This window comes from Anopheles funestus, chromosome X (genome assembly GCF_943734845.2).
Source record: "Anopheles funestus chromosome X, idAnoFuneDA-416_04, whole genome shotgun sequence".
Classification (NCBI taxonomy): Eukaryota; Metazoa; Arthropoda; class Insecta; order Diptera; family Culicidae; genus Anopheles; species Anopheles funestus.
The window spans coordinates 16,740,466-16,755,285 of NC_064597.1; the positions used below are offsets into that span (position 1 = coordinate 16,740,466).

At 42.4% G+C, this 14,820-nt stretch overlaps 3 protein-coding genes across 3 annotated transcripts; 2 read left to right on the forward strand and 1 right to left on the reverse strand.

The window, feature by feature from the left end:
* Positions 1–366: 366 nt before the first annotated feature.
* On the forward strand, positions 367–2,652 carry LOC125766080 (uncharacterized). The gene is made up of 4 exons (XM_049431716.1): positions 367–1,068; positions 1,152–1,352; positions 1,414–2,208; positions 2,278–2,652. The coding sequence occupies exons 1-4, from the start codon at positions 725–727 to the stop codon at positions 2,429–2,431; spliced, it is 1,494 nt and encodes a 497-aa protein (XP_049287673.1). The 5' UTR covers positions 367–724; the 3' UTR covers positions 2,432–2,652.
* A 104-nt stretch (positions 2,653–2,756) lies between these two features.
* LOC125765988 (barH-like 1 homeobox protein) lies at positions 2,757–10,101 on the forward strand. Its single transcript, XM_049431596.1, has 2 exons — positions 2,757–5,632; positions 9,374–10,101. The coding sequence occupies exons 1-2, from the start codon at positions 4,774–4,776 to the stop codon at positions 10,048–10,050; spliced, it is 1,536 nt and encodes a 511-aa protein (XP_049287553.1). The 5' UTR covers positions 2,757–4,773; the 3' UTR covers positions 10,051–10,101.
* A 571-nt stretch (positions 10,102–10,672) lies between these two features.
* Positions 10,673–13,852, reverse strand: LOC125767015 (uncharacterized). Its single transcript, XM_049433268.1, has 2 exons — positions 11,182–13,852; positions 10,673–11,099 (listed from the first exon to the last, which is right to left on the reverse strand). Exons 1-2 carry the CDS (start codon positions 11,187–11,189, stop codon positions 10,673–10,675), a joined length of 435 nt encoding a protein of 144 aa, XP_049289225.1. The 5' UTR covers positions 11,190–13,852.
* Between the last annotated feature and the right edge of the window lie 968 nt (positions 13,853–14,820).

The window sequence follows — 14,820 nt, forward strand, 5'->3', positions numbered from 1 at the left end:
TTAGAAGCTATTCGATACGTCCTTTTGGCTGCTGGAATTATAGAGGGCAACAACGAAAAGGATAGGGAAGGCCTGTGCCATAAAACTGGGGATCATAAAGAGAAAAGTATTCAAATTACACAAAAACATATAAATTACACTGTCCTCTAATGTTCCCTTAACGAAAGTGAAACATTTCGGTAGTAGTATTCAAGTCAATATAACTAAATTAATTTAAATTTAAAATAATTAATTAATTACATTTAGTAACATAAATAAAACGCATATAAGATAAGAATAGTTTGGAAAATAATTTAAAATAGAGGTTATATATCACACAAACAACACACACAACAAGAGAGGCACTGAGTGACTGTCGCTGAAAATGTACTCCAGTTATTGCTCGCTATAATCAAAACGCAGTCACAATGTGCAACTATTAGATATAATTATTTACACTTTTTCCAAGCAATTAGGGCAACGGGAAATAGTTGCACTAAGATGTACTATGGAAAATGGGCATTAGCAATAGCAAAGAAACACTCTGTAGCGCGGTACCATTAAAACGCATATAACCGGAAACGGTTGGTTCCAAATTAATGCATCGATGCACATTGTGCAACGTAGAGCATAAGAACTTGGCGACATAATTTGTTTTTTTCCTTTACTGCACGCGGAACGGCTTTCTGTTAGCACACGGTAAGGTGTCGTGAGCCAGTTGCTGGGTAGCACTAGTGGAAATCAGATGTTTTTCAGTGTGCGAAAGATGCCGGATAAAAATTTGTTAAGGCTAGTAGTGATTTTAGTGGAAGTACTTTTCGGTACACCGTTTGCTAGTTGTGCTGAAATTGGTTCCGAAGTGGACCTAATGATATCTGCTGATGGTATTCTAAATGCGCAACTAATGCCCATTACTTATCTCATGCTGGATGGTGTGTGTGAGATGAGTTCAAATGATGGTGACTGTCGACAGGAGAAGGGTGCCGAAAGTCGTACCGAATCAGACCAAACGGATGAGCAACTGTTGCACGAGCTTGGTACAAACGATGCCAGCTATAGTAGTGCACTTTCGACACTGGAATTTCATCGGTAAATTAGAATTTTTAAATGTTCTGCTTGCATAACTGTTCCACAAAACGAAAACAAAAATCTTTTCTATTTTTTCCTCGCAGCACGATGATAAATCTTTACCGTTGTAAGGGTTTCCTTGCCAAACGGATCATCAACGTATATCCAACGCAATCCCAGCTCTTCAAACGCATGAGCTCAGCGATGCCAAATAGCTCCTCGCTGGTGATGAGTGCACCTCAAGATCCTACGGACGGTATGCTGTACGATCCGGGATCGTCAGGATACAAAGAATGGCTTACAAAGTAAGTGCATCACCAACCAGGAACGTAGATCTTCACCGTTAACGATTGTTTCCTTTTGCAGGACCTCAACGCTGGATGACATTTATGCAAACTTTCTCTCCAACCGCAAGGTGAATGATACGCTCAATCGAAGCCTCCAGCATGCCACCATCCAACAGCGGCAGTCTGAAACGCATCGTCCCACATCGAATCCGCGCCTTGGTCAGGAAGAATACTTCGACGAAGGTATCATTACCGGGTACGCGATGCAACCGGATCACATAGGCAATAGTGTGCAAGGTGGTGGCACACCCGGCGCTACAAATTACGACCGTTACGGACAGTACGGTGCGAACGATTTACAGCTAAGACAGTCCAAATATCAACGGGGCTTGCTGCAAGGGGAAGCGGACGGGTACGAGGCATCGCGCGGTGACTATGCTTACCATCATCATCATCACACACCAGTCGTGGAGTATGAGGAGAAAGCGGTGGATAAGAGTTTGCTCGGTTTGAAAGATCTGTTCGATATAGCGCTGACAACGCTTGCGTACCTTTCATTTGGGATGTTCATACTACAGGTGATCATGTGCATAACGATGACGAAAAGCGATTCAAACATGATGATACTGCCCACGACTTCAGAGGTGGAGGTGGAGGAAGAAGAGGGACGTCGAGTTGCGCGTGCGCTGACCGTGGAAGGATCGGCTAGGGCGCGGGAACTTAATCAGCTCGCACTGTACGTGATCGATTCGTTCGATACCATCGGCAGGAATGGACCGGAACAGGATCTCTGTCTGCAGGCATGTCTCTGCAAGGCGAACCGATTTTCCCGCACCCTCACGAGCATCCCCGGATATTGGATCAGTGTATGGAGGTGAGTATTATACTGTGATTTTTTTTAAGTACCTTGGAGAACTTTACCCTTACCTAACATCCTTTTTAGCTTCGGGGTATCTTGGCTAGCTCGTTACAAGCATCCCTCAAGAAACGTACCTGCGTTTGCATTGAAATGTATGAGCGCGGCACTGATAGGTCTTGGTAAGGGCAAGTGCGCCGAACTGTACCCCTGTGGAGGCAAACAATCCAAGTATGAGTAGAAGGTTCACTCTGAAAGCATTCCATCGTTGATTCCTTTTTTTTAAATAAACAACTGTCCTACTACTTCTTTCCCACACCATCTTAGTCGATTAACATTCGAACATAAAAGATGCACAGTTTGCTTTATAATTTCGGCTTTGAAAGTAGCCTATAAAACCATTCATGCTTTGATAGTAGCACGCAGGGAAGTGTACACCTGTGTCTTACTTTGGTCGTCTGACACACCATCAGCCTGTCATCCTGTCTTACCAACTGTGGCGCTTCTCACAGTTGTGTTCAGCTGAGTGGTAAATGAGCTTGAGACGTTCTTTGTGATTCGCACACAGACTTAGACACGGACCCACCTCGCCACGAAGGACAAACAGTAGTGGTGGTGTCGTAAAACGAGGAAAGCGTTCCTTGATTTACGATGGATTACAACATAACCGGGTGAAAATCTCCTCCACCACTAAACAACAATCCCGTGAATGAAAAAAATTCACCCGGAACAAAAAGGAAATGATCTCTTAGTAAACATCAATTAGGCTGCATCGTTTGTTCGTTCCCACAAAAATTTTCACACCACCGCAGCTCCTTCGTGCTTTTCCATCGACCCCGCAACGTATTCCAAACGGTACAGCACAAAACCGTAATCAATCTGCTCACTGTGACAGAATCCATTTTTCTTGCTCTTTTAGTTGTTGTTAGAATTTGTGAGATTCATGGTTGCGTGCTTACTTAAATTGGATAAATCAAATACATTTTCACCAACCAGTCCCCTTTACCTATGGCATATCGAAGGGCGTTTTTATCTTTCCCCTTGGCAGCGGGAGTTGAGCAGTTATGCAGTTTTACCTTGGGCGCAGGGATTTATGAATCATGAGTCGACCAAATTTTAGTGTTACTTTGCACGGTGGTTACTGAAATGGTTACGGCGCGGTTCGTCTGGTGGGCGGTATGTGCGATGATAATGGATGAAAGAAGGGTAGCACTTTGTTACCGCAACTGTTAAATACTCATAATGTAATAGTAATAGGAAGGAACTGAGACGTTTAGTCAAATCATAAGTAAGGCAAGGTAGAAGCTCTTTACGTAATAGGTACGGTTAGATGTTTTCGAGTATTTTATTGGGGAAATGTTAGATTTGGTAGGATAATGATTACTTCCTCATCATCAAATAGTTCCATTCGCGACATCGTCTTATCTCAGTTCGTAGAATTTTATTGAACATTCTGTACAGGACCATCCGTGAAGCTGCTGGTTGGCTGGACCCCGTAGACTTCAGTTATCGTCAGTAAAATGGGTGCTAAATTGCACGTCAGTTCCCACCAACAACAAAGGAACCAACGTGTAAGGCACACCACGTGTGTTTGCGTGCTCCAACAGATAGGCGCGAAACGCGAAGTGCGGTGGATGGGACGAAATCTCACCTGGAAAAGCATTAAAAGCACCGGCAGGTTCCGCTTGTCTGCGTCCTCCCGTGCCTTTCTGGTTTCTTCTGCGCTTGAACCGTGCAGAGAACACACACAGCCGGTCATGAAGAAGGAAGCCATCTATATAGCGTGCGCTAGCGCGAAAAAAAGGGTCTGTGGAAGGTTTCCATATTTCATCGCGCGTATTGCATGGCTGAGCGCGGTGGGATGGCCCCCGTGACCGTTTTGGGTGAAGGATAGGAAAGGATGGATGATGAATGAATCGTGCCACGATTGGTCTTTTGGCTGGTGGATGCTGTGCACCGTCATGGCGAAAGAGATCACTGGCTGAGCGCTTCGTTTTTAGTTTCGTTTGCTTGTTTTTTTTTCTTCCCCCATCTTCAATGTTCCAGCGAGCGTGCGGACAATCCATCTCGTTCGCTCCGGTCTGGTTGCCGCCTGTTTCTTCAGTTTTATGTCTTGGGACACATATTTCTCACCTATAGTGGCGAGTATTTTCGGTTAAGCGTCGTGGACATCGTTGAGCGAACACCGCGGGCTGGTCTGCTCATTCCGTTCACGGTTCAGTGACGAGCAGTTGCAGACGAGTAATTATTGCGATAATGTCATCCTGCGTGTTGGGAAGGTGATATACACACATCTTGTTTGTTTGAGTGTTTGGATCATTATGCAAAACATATTTGCGGACTGAGTTTTTTGGCTGATGTTTAAGTGATTATTTATCGACTGTTAGTGATCAGGCGGGGATCGTTCGTAGTGTCGTGCATTTAGTGAAGAATTTAGTGTATATACTGGTTTCTTAAATGGTGTATGGCAAATGAAGTAAGATAAAATAGCTCTTAAAGGCCGTCTGTTTTCCACCGAAGCAATCAATTGTTGTGCTCAATCAATCGCAATTGTTTAAAGTGTGACGTGCTATAAGAAATACAATGAGCAACAACACCATCCTCAATCGTAGTACTACACTTACATCCGATTCTGACCATGAAGAGCATGAATCTGTTGCGAACGTAACGTCCGAGAAGAAACTGCAGTTGTTAAGGACGAACAATCTTGGCTGGTCCTCAGTCGATGGCATGCCGTCCGCTTCGAACAGTACGATATTTTCAGATGGCTGTTGCATTAACATCGATTCCAACATGTCCGCCGATGTTGGACATCAAAAATCACTTCCAAGCTTCTACATCGAACGGTTGCTCGGTTTCGGTGCGGACCATGCTTCATCCACTGCTGCTGGCTGCCATTCCAAAGTGGATCCCCTGATGGAGACACTGCTGAGCGTTTCAAAATTGAGCACAGGGGAAAAAAGTACTGTTTCGACCGGTACACCGGCAAGCCTTTGCTCAACACCACCATCCGGAAGTGCCATCTCCATTGCCAGCGAACGGGAATGGTGCGGTGCGTCCAACTCGCTGGCAGCATCGTCCCCGATCGGGTCTCCACCACCGGAACAAACTGTACCGAGATCGACACTGGAGTCAGAGTCGGAATCCTCGTACAATCGGTCCTGTCTCGCCTCAATAGTCTACAATCAACCAGCGCAACAATCAATGCCGGGACGTAAGGTTAACACCGTGTATATAGCCTGGCCGGAAGGACGAACGCTGGAAGTAAATTTGAATCGCTTTCAGCGGAAGGTTCTGTCACACGGTGGTACGCACGAATTGGCAACGTACGGCAAATGGCCACCGGAACCGGGGACGGGACATTTACTGCAGGAGCGTCCGTCACACAAACCAAATCTTACCAAACTCAACATCAGTGGTGATCCATACTTTCATTTGCAAGGTAAGATCTATTACCTAATTTAAATATATAGTGTTTAATTACCTTACATTCTCAGTTAACTTTTAATGTTTTATAGATAAATAACATTATAAGAATTCAACGTGGAGTAACCTTCAAAAGTTTTGGTTGGACAAACATAATTTTTTTTTCGAAAACCTTGGAATATTTGGAACTAAAATTGGTAGTGGGAAAATTGAAAATACTAACATGACAATAACATGTCAATAACTTTTTGGTAACCGATATACTTACCGTACTGGAAGGGACGATAATGACTCAAACACGATTTTGGTAATACGTGTATCACCAAAAAAGCAGAACACGGTGACTTTTTTTTACCACATGTCTGTATAAAACGTAATGACGGTGATAACAAGGCAAACTCCTTGTTCACGATTTGTATACAGTAACAGTTTGAATGGCTTAAAGAGAACATTAGACTAAACATTATGTTAGTATGGTAACACGGTACAAAAGCAAAGTTTATTAACTAACGTTGGTTTGCCATATTGTCTTCATGTTCAATCGATGAAAGTGTATTGAATGCAGACTACTCCTCTTTGCATTGGTGGCGAACGCTTACTCGTGTGGATTGATCGTACGATCGCATTATCTCCGTTACAGTGTCGTCTGTTATCACTCTATATTGACCCAAGTAATGGTTTTGTGTTAGCTTTCAAACCAAAACTTTGATTACACTTTGCTTTGTTTCCCACACCTACACACGCCACCCCATGGGCCCATGCTTCCCCGAGGAGTATCGTTTTTAGCAGCTTGATATCAGTTGTCCAAGATTCCCAATCGGTAAACTAAACCAATTAGGAACTATGCACAGTCTGTTGTCCAATGTGAGGACCGTTAACAAAGAGAGAGAGAGAAAAAAAACAAGCAATACACGAAATGTGATAAAAATCGAACAATCAACAGCTGGCCACAATACGTGTTTTATTTGCTTACGTGTTTAGCGTCCTACCCGTTCGTCCTAAGCGTTCTAATCGATAGTACATGAGCTGAATAAGACGTTTGCCGCCCTGGTCCAAAAGCCACACCGAGCAAACAGTGCGCGAGCGGGGTGGAGCCGGCGGTTGTTACCTCTTGTAAAATTTAATTTTCGTTTATTGATCGTCAATGAGCTGTGTTTAGGCGTCTCCGTTTCATATGCACACAGGCAAACAACGCAGGACACAGACCGAGACGACGATAAGTAAATGACAAACAACAGATTGAAAATTGTTTAATGATGTTGTATCGGTGCGAACCGCCGTCTTTTTCTGCTGCCTGATTATGGTAGCCTCTGGGTGATGTGTGGTTCGTTTAGCTTTCCGCTCTTTCCGCTTGGAGGTGAAAGCACGATCGAAAGGTGAACGCTGGACGGTTGATGTATGTCTTGCACGGCCCATACACAGCCTCTCCCGGTGTGCAAGGATCCGATTCCTTTCTCTTCCGCGTTTTGTTTGTTCTTCGGCTCATTGAGCAGTGTGGAATTTTATAAGGTGTTAATTACGGTGCTTTTCTACACTGTTTTGGTACGCATGAAACCGGTCATCATCTATTCGATCTCCAGTCGTGTACATACAAATGTCCGAACAACCCGGCCATTCGATACTGTCATGGTGTGTCATCGCGCAGTGTCGCGCTGGAATGTCGTAAGTGGTAAAAATCACACCAGCATCCTTCTGTGTGCCGGTTGTTAACTTTATTACCTTCTCAGGTTTGGGCTAAACAAGCCCGCGTTCTAGGTATAATTTGGATGAAGAAGCACAGAACGTTAAACATGAAACAGTTCGTGCGATCAATGGGAAATGATTATGGCGTGTAAACAGATAATTGTTGAACAAACACGTCTGGCAGCACTATTTATGCAGTAGAAAAATTAGTGAAGAAGAATGTTACCAGACTGCATCATAATGTGCATTGAAATCCTGCGACGGGGTAATTTCGTTACCTCTAAGATTTATCGTTTTTTTTCTATTTAAGTGGAACAGCAAAATATTTTTATAATACAATGGCAGAAGGTACAAATACCTCTCATTCCTTCGATTAAAGATGTCAATAATTTTATTGCACATGTCTTACATGTATTATGTTAAAATGTTAAATTTTTTGTTTTGTTAAATACAATATAAAGCTTGTGGATTACTTGCTTTGAAAAGCTACGCTGAAGTCTGTTGTTGAAACGCAAGAGTGAGTCCTTAGTCGGCACAGAGAGTGAGTGAGTAAAAAAAAGGAGTGAGTCATTAGTCGGCAGAGAGAGTGAGTGAGTAAAAATGTCAAGGTGTAATTAAAGCACTAGTTTAGAGTAATATTGTTATGACTCTCAAAAGAGTGAGTAAAAGTTTCCTTATTATCCTTATAACCAAGCTTTCACTCTGTTTCAACTCTCTGCGAAGAGTGAGTATTCTCATCTCTTACTTGTAGTACCAAACTATAACATTACGCAATAATAGTAACAAAAGCACTTTTTTATGTAACCCCCGTACCCCTCAAACCTAGCGTTGCCTTTCAAAATATGCTTTTTAATGAATGTTTTCCAGTTTACATTTTTTATCTTCAAGTCTTTTAGTCTTCAAATAACAAACGTTCCCTTAACAACTCTTTACATTTGCTGCAGAAGAATTCATTAGAAACACTCTGTGATTTTTTAAAATAGATTATCGGAAAACATTTGAATTCTGAATCTGTGTCGGTAGGACCATTCTTCGTAGTCCGTAGTGGTAGAGGTATTCTCCTGAGGTTTAACGTATCCTAATTGATTCTAGTTTAAATTGATTTAATTTTGATTTTAATTTAATTTTAATTGATTAAAGTTTAATTGATATCAAAGAGGATATTCATTGTCCATCGCACCGATGACCACTTTACGAATGAGACGAATATTGGGTTTCGTTGACTATATTAAACCGTAGCAGGATAGTCAATCATACGTACGAGGTACGGTCGGAATGTGGTTTGATGCCTGGTTCTGTCGGGTATGACCAGCACCGCTTCCACATGTACCACCGGGTCGCAAATCACAACACACCATTTTTTTTCATAGAATGTACACTGCACTTGCTTTATATTTACCACACACTTTAGGTTTTTTTTGCTTGGTTAGAACGGCCTGGCCGTCCGGATGGGAAAGACGGTCCGGATGGGATTTGAACCACAGTCCTGCCGTGTGGGCCGGCGCCGTTTATCACATACACCACCGAGCCGCCACACGTTAGGTTTTATTGAATGAAGAAAAGACTAGGTTTTATTCAATAAAAAAGCACAAAAAAATCGTCATGTATACTTTGAATGATTTATTCGTTTCTGTTGTGTTAAGAAATACTCGTGTTGCAAAAATTGATATACCTACTTTGATAAGCTAATAACTGTTGAATATTCCAAATAGCACCAACAATGAAAAAATTAAAAAAAGAAGAAAAAACCAAAAATCCGAACAAATAGCATTGGCTACAGGTCATCTAGCGAAACGAAAAGAACTTAAAAACCTATTCTCATACCAATGTTCAGCGAACATTTCATGCAAATCGGTGCAGCTGTTTCGGAGGAGTTTGAAAACAAACACCGCGACAGTAGAATTTTATATAATTATATATAGATAACAAAGGAGTACATTGTTTTACTTACCTTTGCTAGTGTTGTTTTAAAAGCATAATACAAAAATCCACCTATTTTAATCGAACTCATATTTTACGAGTTCAAGCAATTCCGTACACACATGATTGATGTATAATTTGTTCTCTCTTGTAGCATCCTCACTGGTGAAGCGTTATCGGAAACAGAACCGGGAAAGGAAACCGCGTCAAGCGTACAGCGCGATGCAGCTCGAACGTCTCGAGGACGAGTTCCAGCGTAACATCTACCTGAACGTAAACAAGCGCTTCGAGTTGGCGCAATGTCTCGGGCTTACCGAAACCCAGATCAAAACCTGGTTCCAGAACCGGCGCACCAAGTTTAAGAAGCAGCAAGACTCACGCAACAAGCGCGAACAGCGACAGCAGGCACAGCTGATCGCACAATGGTTGTTTCAGCCACAGCAAGTCGGTACGATTCCGCTGGACGGTCAGTTTCAACCGCTGGCCCGGTTGCCCGTGCTTCCCGCACACCGGTCATCCCTGGCGCTCGCACAAAGTACGCTCCAGTCGGCACTGATGGCACCGTACCATCTGTTACCTCCTGCCGCACCATTGACGGTACCGTTGCAACAGTCGCAACAGCAGCGTGCCCTGGAGAAAGGATCTCGCATTGTTGCACCGGTCTATACGGTGCGCTCACCAAACGGTGCACCAGTGTATCCCTCCCGAGTGCCATTTGCAACATGCATGGTACCGTTGGGTACCGCTAACGGTAAGGAACCGGGTGAAATATCTGCCAAAGGTTCACCGGAAACGATAGCGCCGGATGAGAAGGATAGCGTGCAATGCTAGTTGAATCGATCAATTTGTTTTATCGCCAAACTAGTAAAATGGTACCCAGTATTTAAGTTTCCATCGTAACATTTTGAGCTTTAAAGCCTTTTAAGTGAACACGTAAAAGAAAGCAATTGTTTTAACGCTAGGAAGGGTTAACGCATTTTCAACTAAATGTTTTTAAAGTAAACAGCTGAAAAGAAATAAATTAACAATTCATTTTTCATTTCTAAAAGTCGGATAGACGCGTTTCGCGGATTCACTAGCACACTTTATAGGCGCTAGTAAGTAATATTTCTAAAATGAAAGAATTAATCAATTTGTGATACGTCGGTAGAGAAGATGTAAAGGTTAGTTTCCTCACACGCTCGCACGGTTCGTATTGCACAATTATTACTAATAATTCGTTTGAATATAGAGGTAAATATAAAGTTAAAACTTTTATTCACTGCCTCTGTACACTTGCAGGAAAAGGATTCTACTGCTTACCTGGTAACTGGCGTTCGCAAAACTTCATGCGAAAGTATTACACCATGTGTTGGCATTAGAATTAAAAACACTGTACGCAGATCGTTCAACTTTTTCTAATTGTGCTTTAGTGCATAATACATTACAATGGTAAAATTACACATGCCGACATTCACATTCGTGGCGGGTTTTCGTCTGACACAATTTTCAGGTATGACACATTTTCAAAGAAGTAGCAGACGTCGTTGGTAGGATTCCTTGGAGTGTTACCGACCAATTCTAAACCCTCCAAGGCACATACATAAGCTAGGTCATTGTGGATTCCAAGCACCACGCCGTACACGCCCTCCATTTCTCCGCTCGTGATACGCACCCGTCTATTCATGAAAATGGAGCGATTGGGATTTGCTGGTGGCTCAATGATGCGACACAACCCCACGGGCTGCGTTACGAGTTGCCCACTGGACAGCAACAGGATCTTATGTGTCGGACCGTTGTTACATTCACCAAGAACGAGAGCAACTGGATGTCCGGGAGCACTCACAAACATCCCAATTCGGAAGTTGCTATTGGTCAGCTGGAACGTGTTTCGTTTGTTACTGCAATTAACACGATCGTTAATAGGCATTATCGAAAATATATTGAAATGAAGATAAACGCAATTTAGAAACAGACTCTTACCTTGCCATGTTCCCAAAAGTGCTGCTGCTCCACTCTGTACTCGGCCGTTAATAATTGACGTCTTTACTTTTAAGGTAATGCCTCTTGTACACTGGCCTGAATAACCGGATATGCGCATGCTACTGCGATTGTTGGACGCAACTCAACGAGACAACTAGCAAAATCATCATGCTGTTTCGCTTTGGTTAGTTTGATAGAACGAGAAAAAACATGACAATTTGCTCCTAGCGGCAGCTAGCCAAAAAATGTTCTGAATATGTCATTGGTTGCTTAGAATGTAACCATGGTTACATGGAATTCAACACCTACATATATAAACGCAAGATTTACGGGTTGACTTTCTTGTCATATGTGTGCAAATTCACACACACAAAAATAAAACAGTATGGATTAAGGAAGCATGTTCTCTTTTTAATTCTTATCTGGCCTGCTCACGGTCGAGCACGTCGTGTAGACATGGGCTGGAGACATCTTTTTAATTATGTTTTTTAATTTTAATTATGTCAAACTAAGGAAATTTTTCAAACTGTCTCGTTCACACCTCATTCACGATCAATCTCTTCATACTCTATCTTCATGAAAAAACGACCAAATTTCAGCAGTCAGTTATGTAACCGGAAAGATGAACGCCAAATTTTTTTTCTTTTATTTTTGAATGTTGTTTATCCATCTGAATCTGTTTTTTTTTGTAATGTAATGTCAGATTTATTTAATAAACACGGTGAGACATTGGCTTGAAACTTAGAAACGATATTTTCGTGAGCCGCATGGAACCATATACAGTGGAACGCCGATTATCCGTCTTCATCGGGACACAGCCATTGCCGGATAAACGAATATCACGGATCATCGGATCAAACAAATCTGTTTATTGATAAATATTAGTGTTTAGTGTGTTAAGCAAGATGTTAATTTTCTTTGCCCTTTGCAAAATAAATCTGTTCTGTTTGAGCATAACTTGAGCAAATAGTATAATTGCCTGTTGTGGCTTTTATTTCTTGCTATCATTGGTACTGGTCCGAGCTGCACGGATAATGGGATAATCGGATAAAAGGTACCCGGATAATAAAACAATATATTGCAGAATGAAAATGTATAAAATGCATAACGATAGCACATTAAAAAATGCGAGAGTTTTAGAGGCGATATCACTAGATCTTCTAGCAAATGCGTTAAATGCTGTGGTGTAGCAGGGAACATTTCTTTCGTACGCTAAAGAAAATAACATAATCGGATAAACTATTGCAGTTTAATGCATCAAATAAATAATAATACATAAAAACGAAAACAAACAGAACCATGCACACAATTTGAGTGGTCACACGCAGGAAAAATAAAAACACGTTTGTGTTGATGTTGAAAGTTTCCGTCTATCGTTTCGATTCGATATTGCTTTCCCCTTTCACTAGGCCCATTTCGATGTTCTCCAAAGTCGGTGCGGTCTCCAGCTTACGAATAGATTCGCCACCTTCAGCAGCCTCGAGACGTTAGTTTTTCGTAAAATCCTTCGGGGTATACTTGTTCCGGGGTTTGATGCATTCGCCATATGTACAGGCATTCCGCATCTTCGACGAAATATTTCCACTCGAACTTATTAATCGCCGGGTGGTATCGTGGCATGGACCCATCCAAAGTCTGTATGAAAACTCGTCCATTGTAACTGCCAACCACCTTGCCAAACATTCCCTTCAGTCGTCCACGGAATACAATCACTCGAACATTCATAGGCAAGTCGATGTTTAGGTCTTCCGGAGGTCTAAGTATTTTGCACCATAAGATTGGGCGACGTATCACATCCCCGCTCGGAACCATCAGGAACGTGTGGATGGTGTTGAACTTGCCGACGGTAATGCCAAGTGGAACGCCAGGTGTGGTTACGAAAATGCCGGTCTGTTGATAAATATTCTCGTACCATTCTTCCATGTTTTCGGTGTTTTGTGTTTGTTTCTATTGACGTTTTGTCTCTTCTGTTCTAGTAGTTTATCTTCTGTTCTGCTGTGATAATATTTTGTATAACAAAACTCGTTTCCAAAGTAATGTACAATGTTTAAATATGCGATTTCCACGATTCGACAGTATAGGGCTCTAGCACAAAGCAATAAACTATTGCTGTAACGCGGAGCGCATACCAGTCCTGTACGCAACTCAGCTCGAATGGCTTAGGGATGAATCATTGCAAAATGTGAAGCAGTTGTGCGGTGAACGCATAAGTATTACATGTGCATTGCACACATATGCATACATAGCCGTTTCTGAACCTGTGTGAGTGAGCGTAAAAACGGCAGAGCTTACTTTAATTCTGAGTAAAATGATCGTTTCGATATGATTTCAAGCGATTGGAACATTGCACTTAAGTGAGGAGGAGGAAGCTAGTATTGTAATCGAAATATTTTCTCCACTTTTTTCACAATTCGATCTTTAAAATCATTCTGATTCGAACTAAGATCACTTATCATGGTTACTCCTTTCGTTAGCTTTGGGCCATGCAAAACGGTTATTCGTTCATAAAAAATTGGATAATTGATATTATGTCGGTACCGGAATTTCTTAGGAGACGTTTCCAATTTTTCGGGGACAGATTCGGAAACAAAACGTGAAATAGTTTTCATTCAGTGTCTTATTATTATACGAGATATCGGTAATTTTGTACATAAATATTCTGCAAATAATGGCAGATTTAACACCTGTAAATATTGAATAAATGAGAGCGATACAACTGATACAATAAATCCCAAGATATTTGAAAAGAACGTTTGGCCTTATTTTATTAAGCATTGATCTATAATTTGGCTTTAATTACATACCTGCCGAAAATAGGTACGCAGCCAAAAATTTGAGCACTTACCGTATTTATTTATTTATTAAATCATATATCTGCCATTTGATTTAACAATGATCCCTAATAAATGTTATACCTAAAACTAATACTAAATAATAATAATGAAGTTAACAATCGTAAGCGCAAATCGTAAGCGAAGGACTTCGCGACCGCGCTTAGCGAAGCGCTGCCGGAGGACACCAACTTCGAGGCGATGTCCCTCAATGACCAATGTACCCGTATGCTGCAGCGCTAGACCCGGCAGAAGGTGGAAAACTTCAGACGACTGAGCAGGCGACAGACCCGTCTTATCCAGGACAAAAAGCGCAGATTCGAAGAGTCGGAGGAGCAACTGATGCAGCAGCTATCCCAGTCGGGGGAAACTCGTAAGTTCTACAGGATGCTGAATGCGGCACGAGGCGGTTTTACTCCCATGACTGCTATGTGCCGCAACGAGGAGGGAGATATCCTGTCGGACGAGCAAGATGTGATTGACAGGTGGAAATGCTACTTCCACAGATACCTGAATGGAGCAGATGCAGGAGAGACTAAACCAGGCGCAGGAAGCAGAGGAGAGCAGTATTGCGTCAGCCAGCAGGATGACGAAGTGCCCCCGCCATCCTTGGACGAAGTCATCGGTGTTGCAGCCTGATGTTGCAGACTGATGTTGCGGCCGAGCTAAGTAGAGACCTTATCCGCACGCTCGATGTTGTCTGGGAACTGACAGCATCCGATGCCTAGCGGATATAGTCGTCTCTGTCTCTCCCTCTCGCTTGGCACGCACTTACATCCGGCGATCCGGGAATCTGTCTTGTGCGTCC

Coding starts and splice junctions, on each gene's coding strand:
- LOC125766080 (XM_049431716.1), top strand. CDS start 725: ATGTTTTTCAGTGTGCGAAAGATGCCGGATAAAAATTTGTTAAGGCTA. Junction 1,069..1,151: donor TCGACACTGGAATTTCATCG/GTAAATTAGAAT, acceptor TTTTCCTCGCAG/CACGATGATAAATCTTTACC. Junction 2,209..2,277: donor TATTGGATCAGTGTATGGAG/GTGAGTATTATA, acceptor CATCCTTTTTAG/CTTCGGGGTATCTTGGCTAG.
- LOC125765988 (XM_049431596.1), top strand. CDS start 4,774: ATGAGCAACAACACCATCCTCAATCGTAGTACTACACTTACATCCGAT. Junction 5,633..9,373: donor TCCATACTTTCATTTGCAAG/GTAAGATCTATT, acceptor TCTCTCTTGTAG/CATCCTCACTGGTGAAGCGT.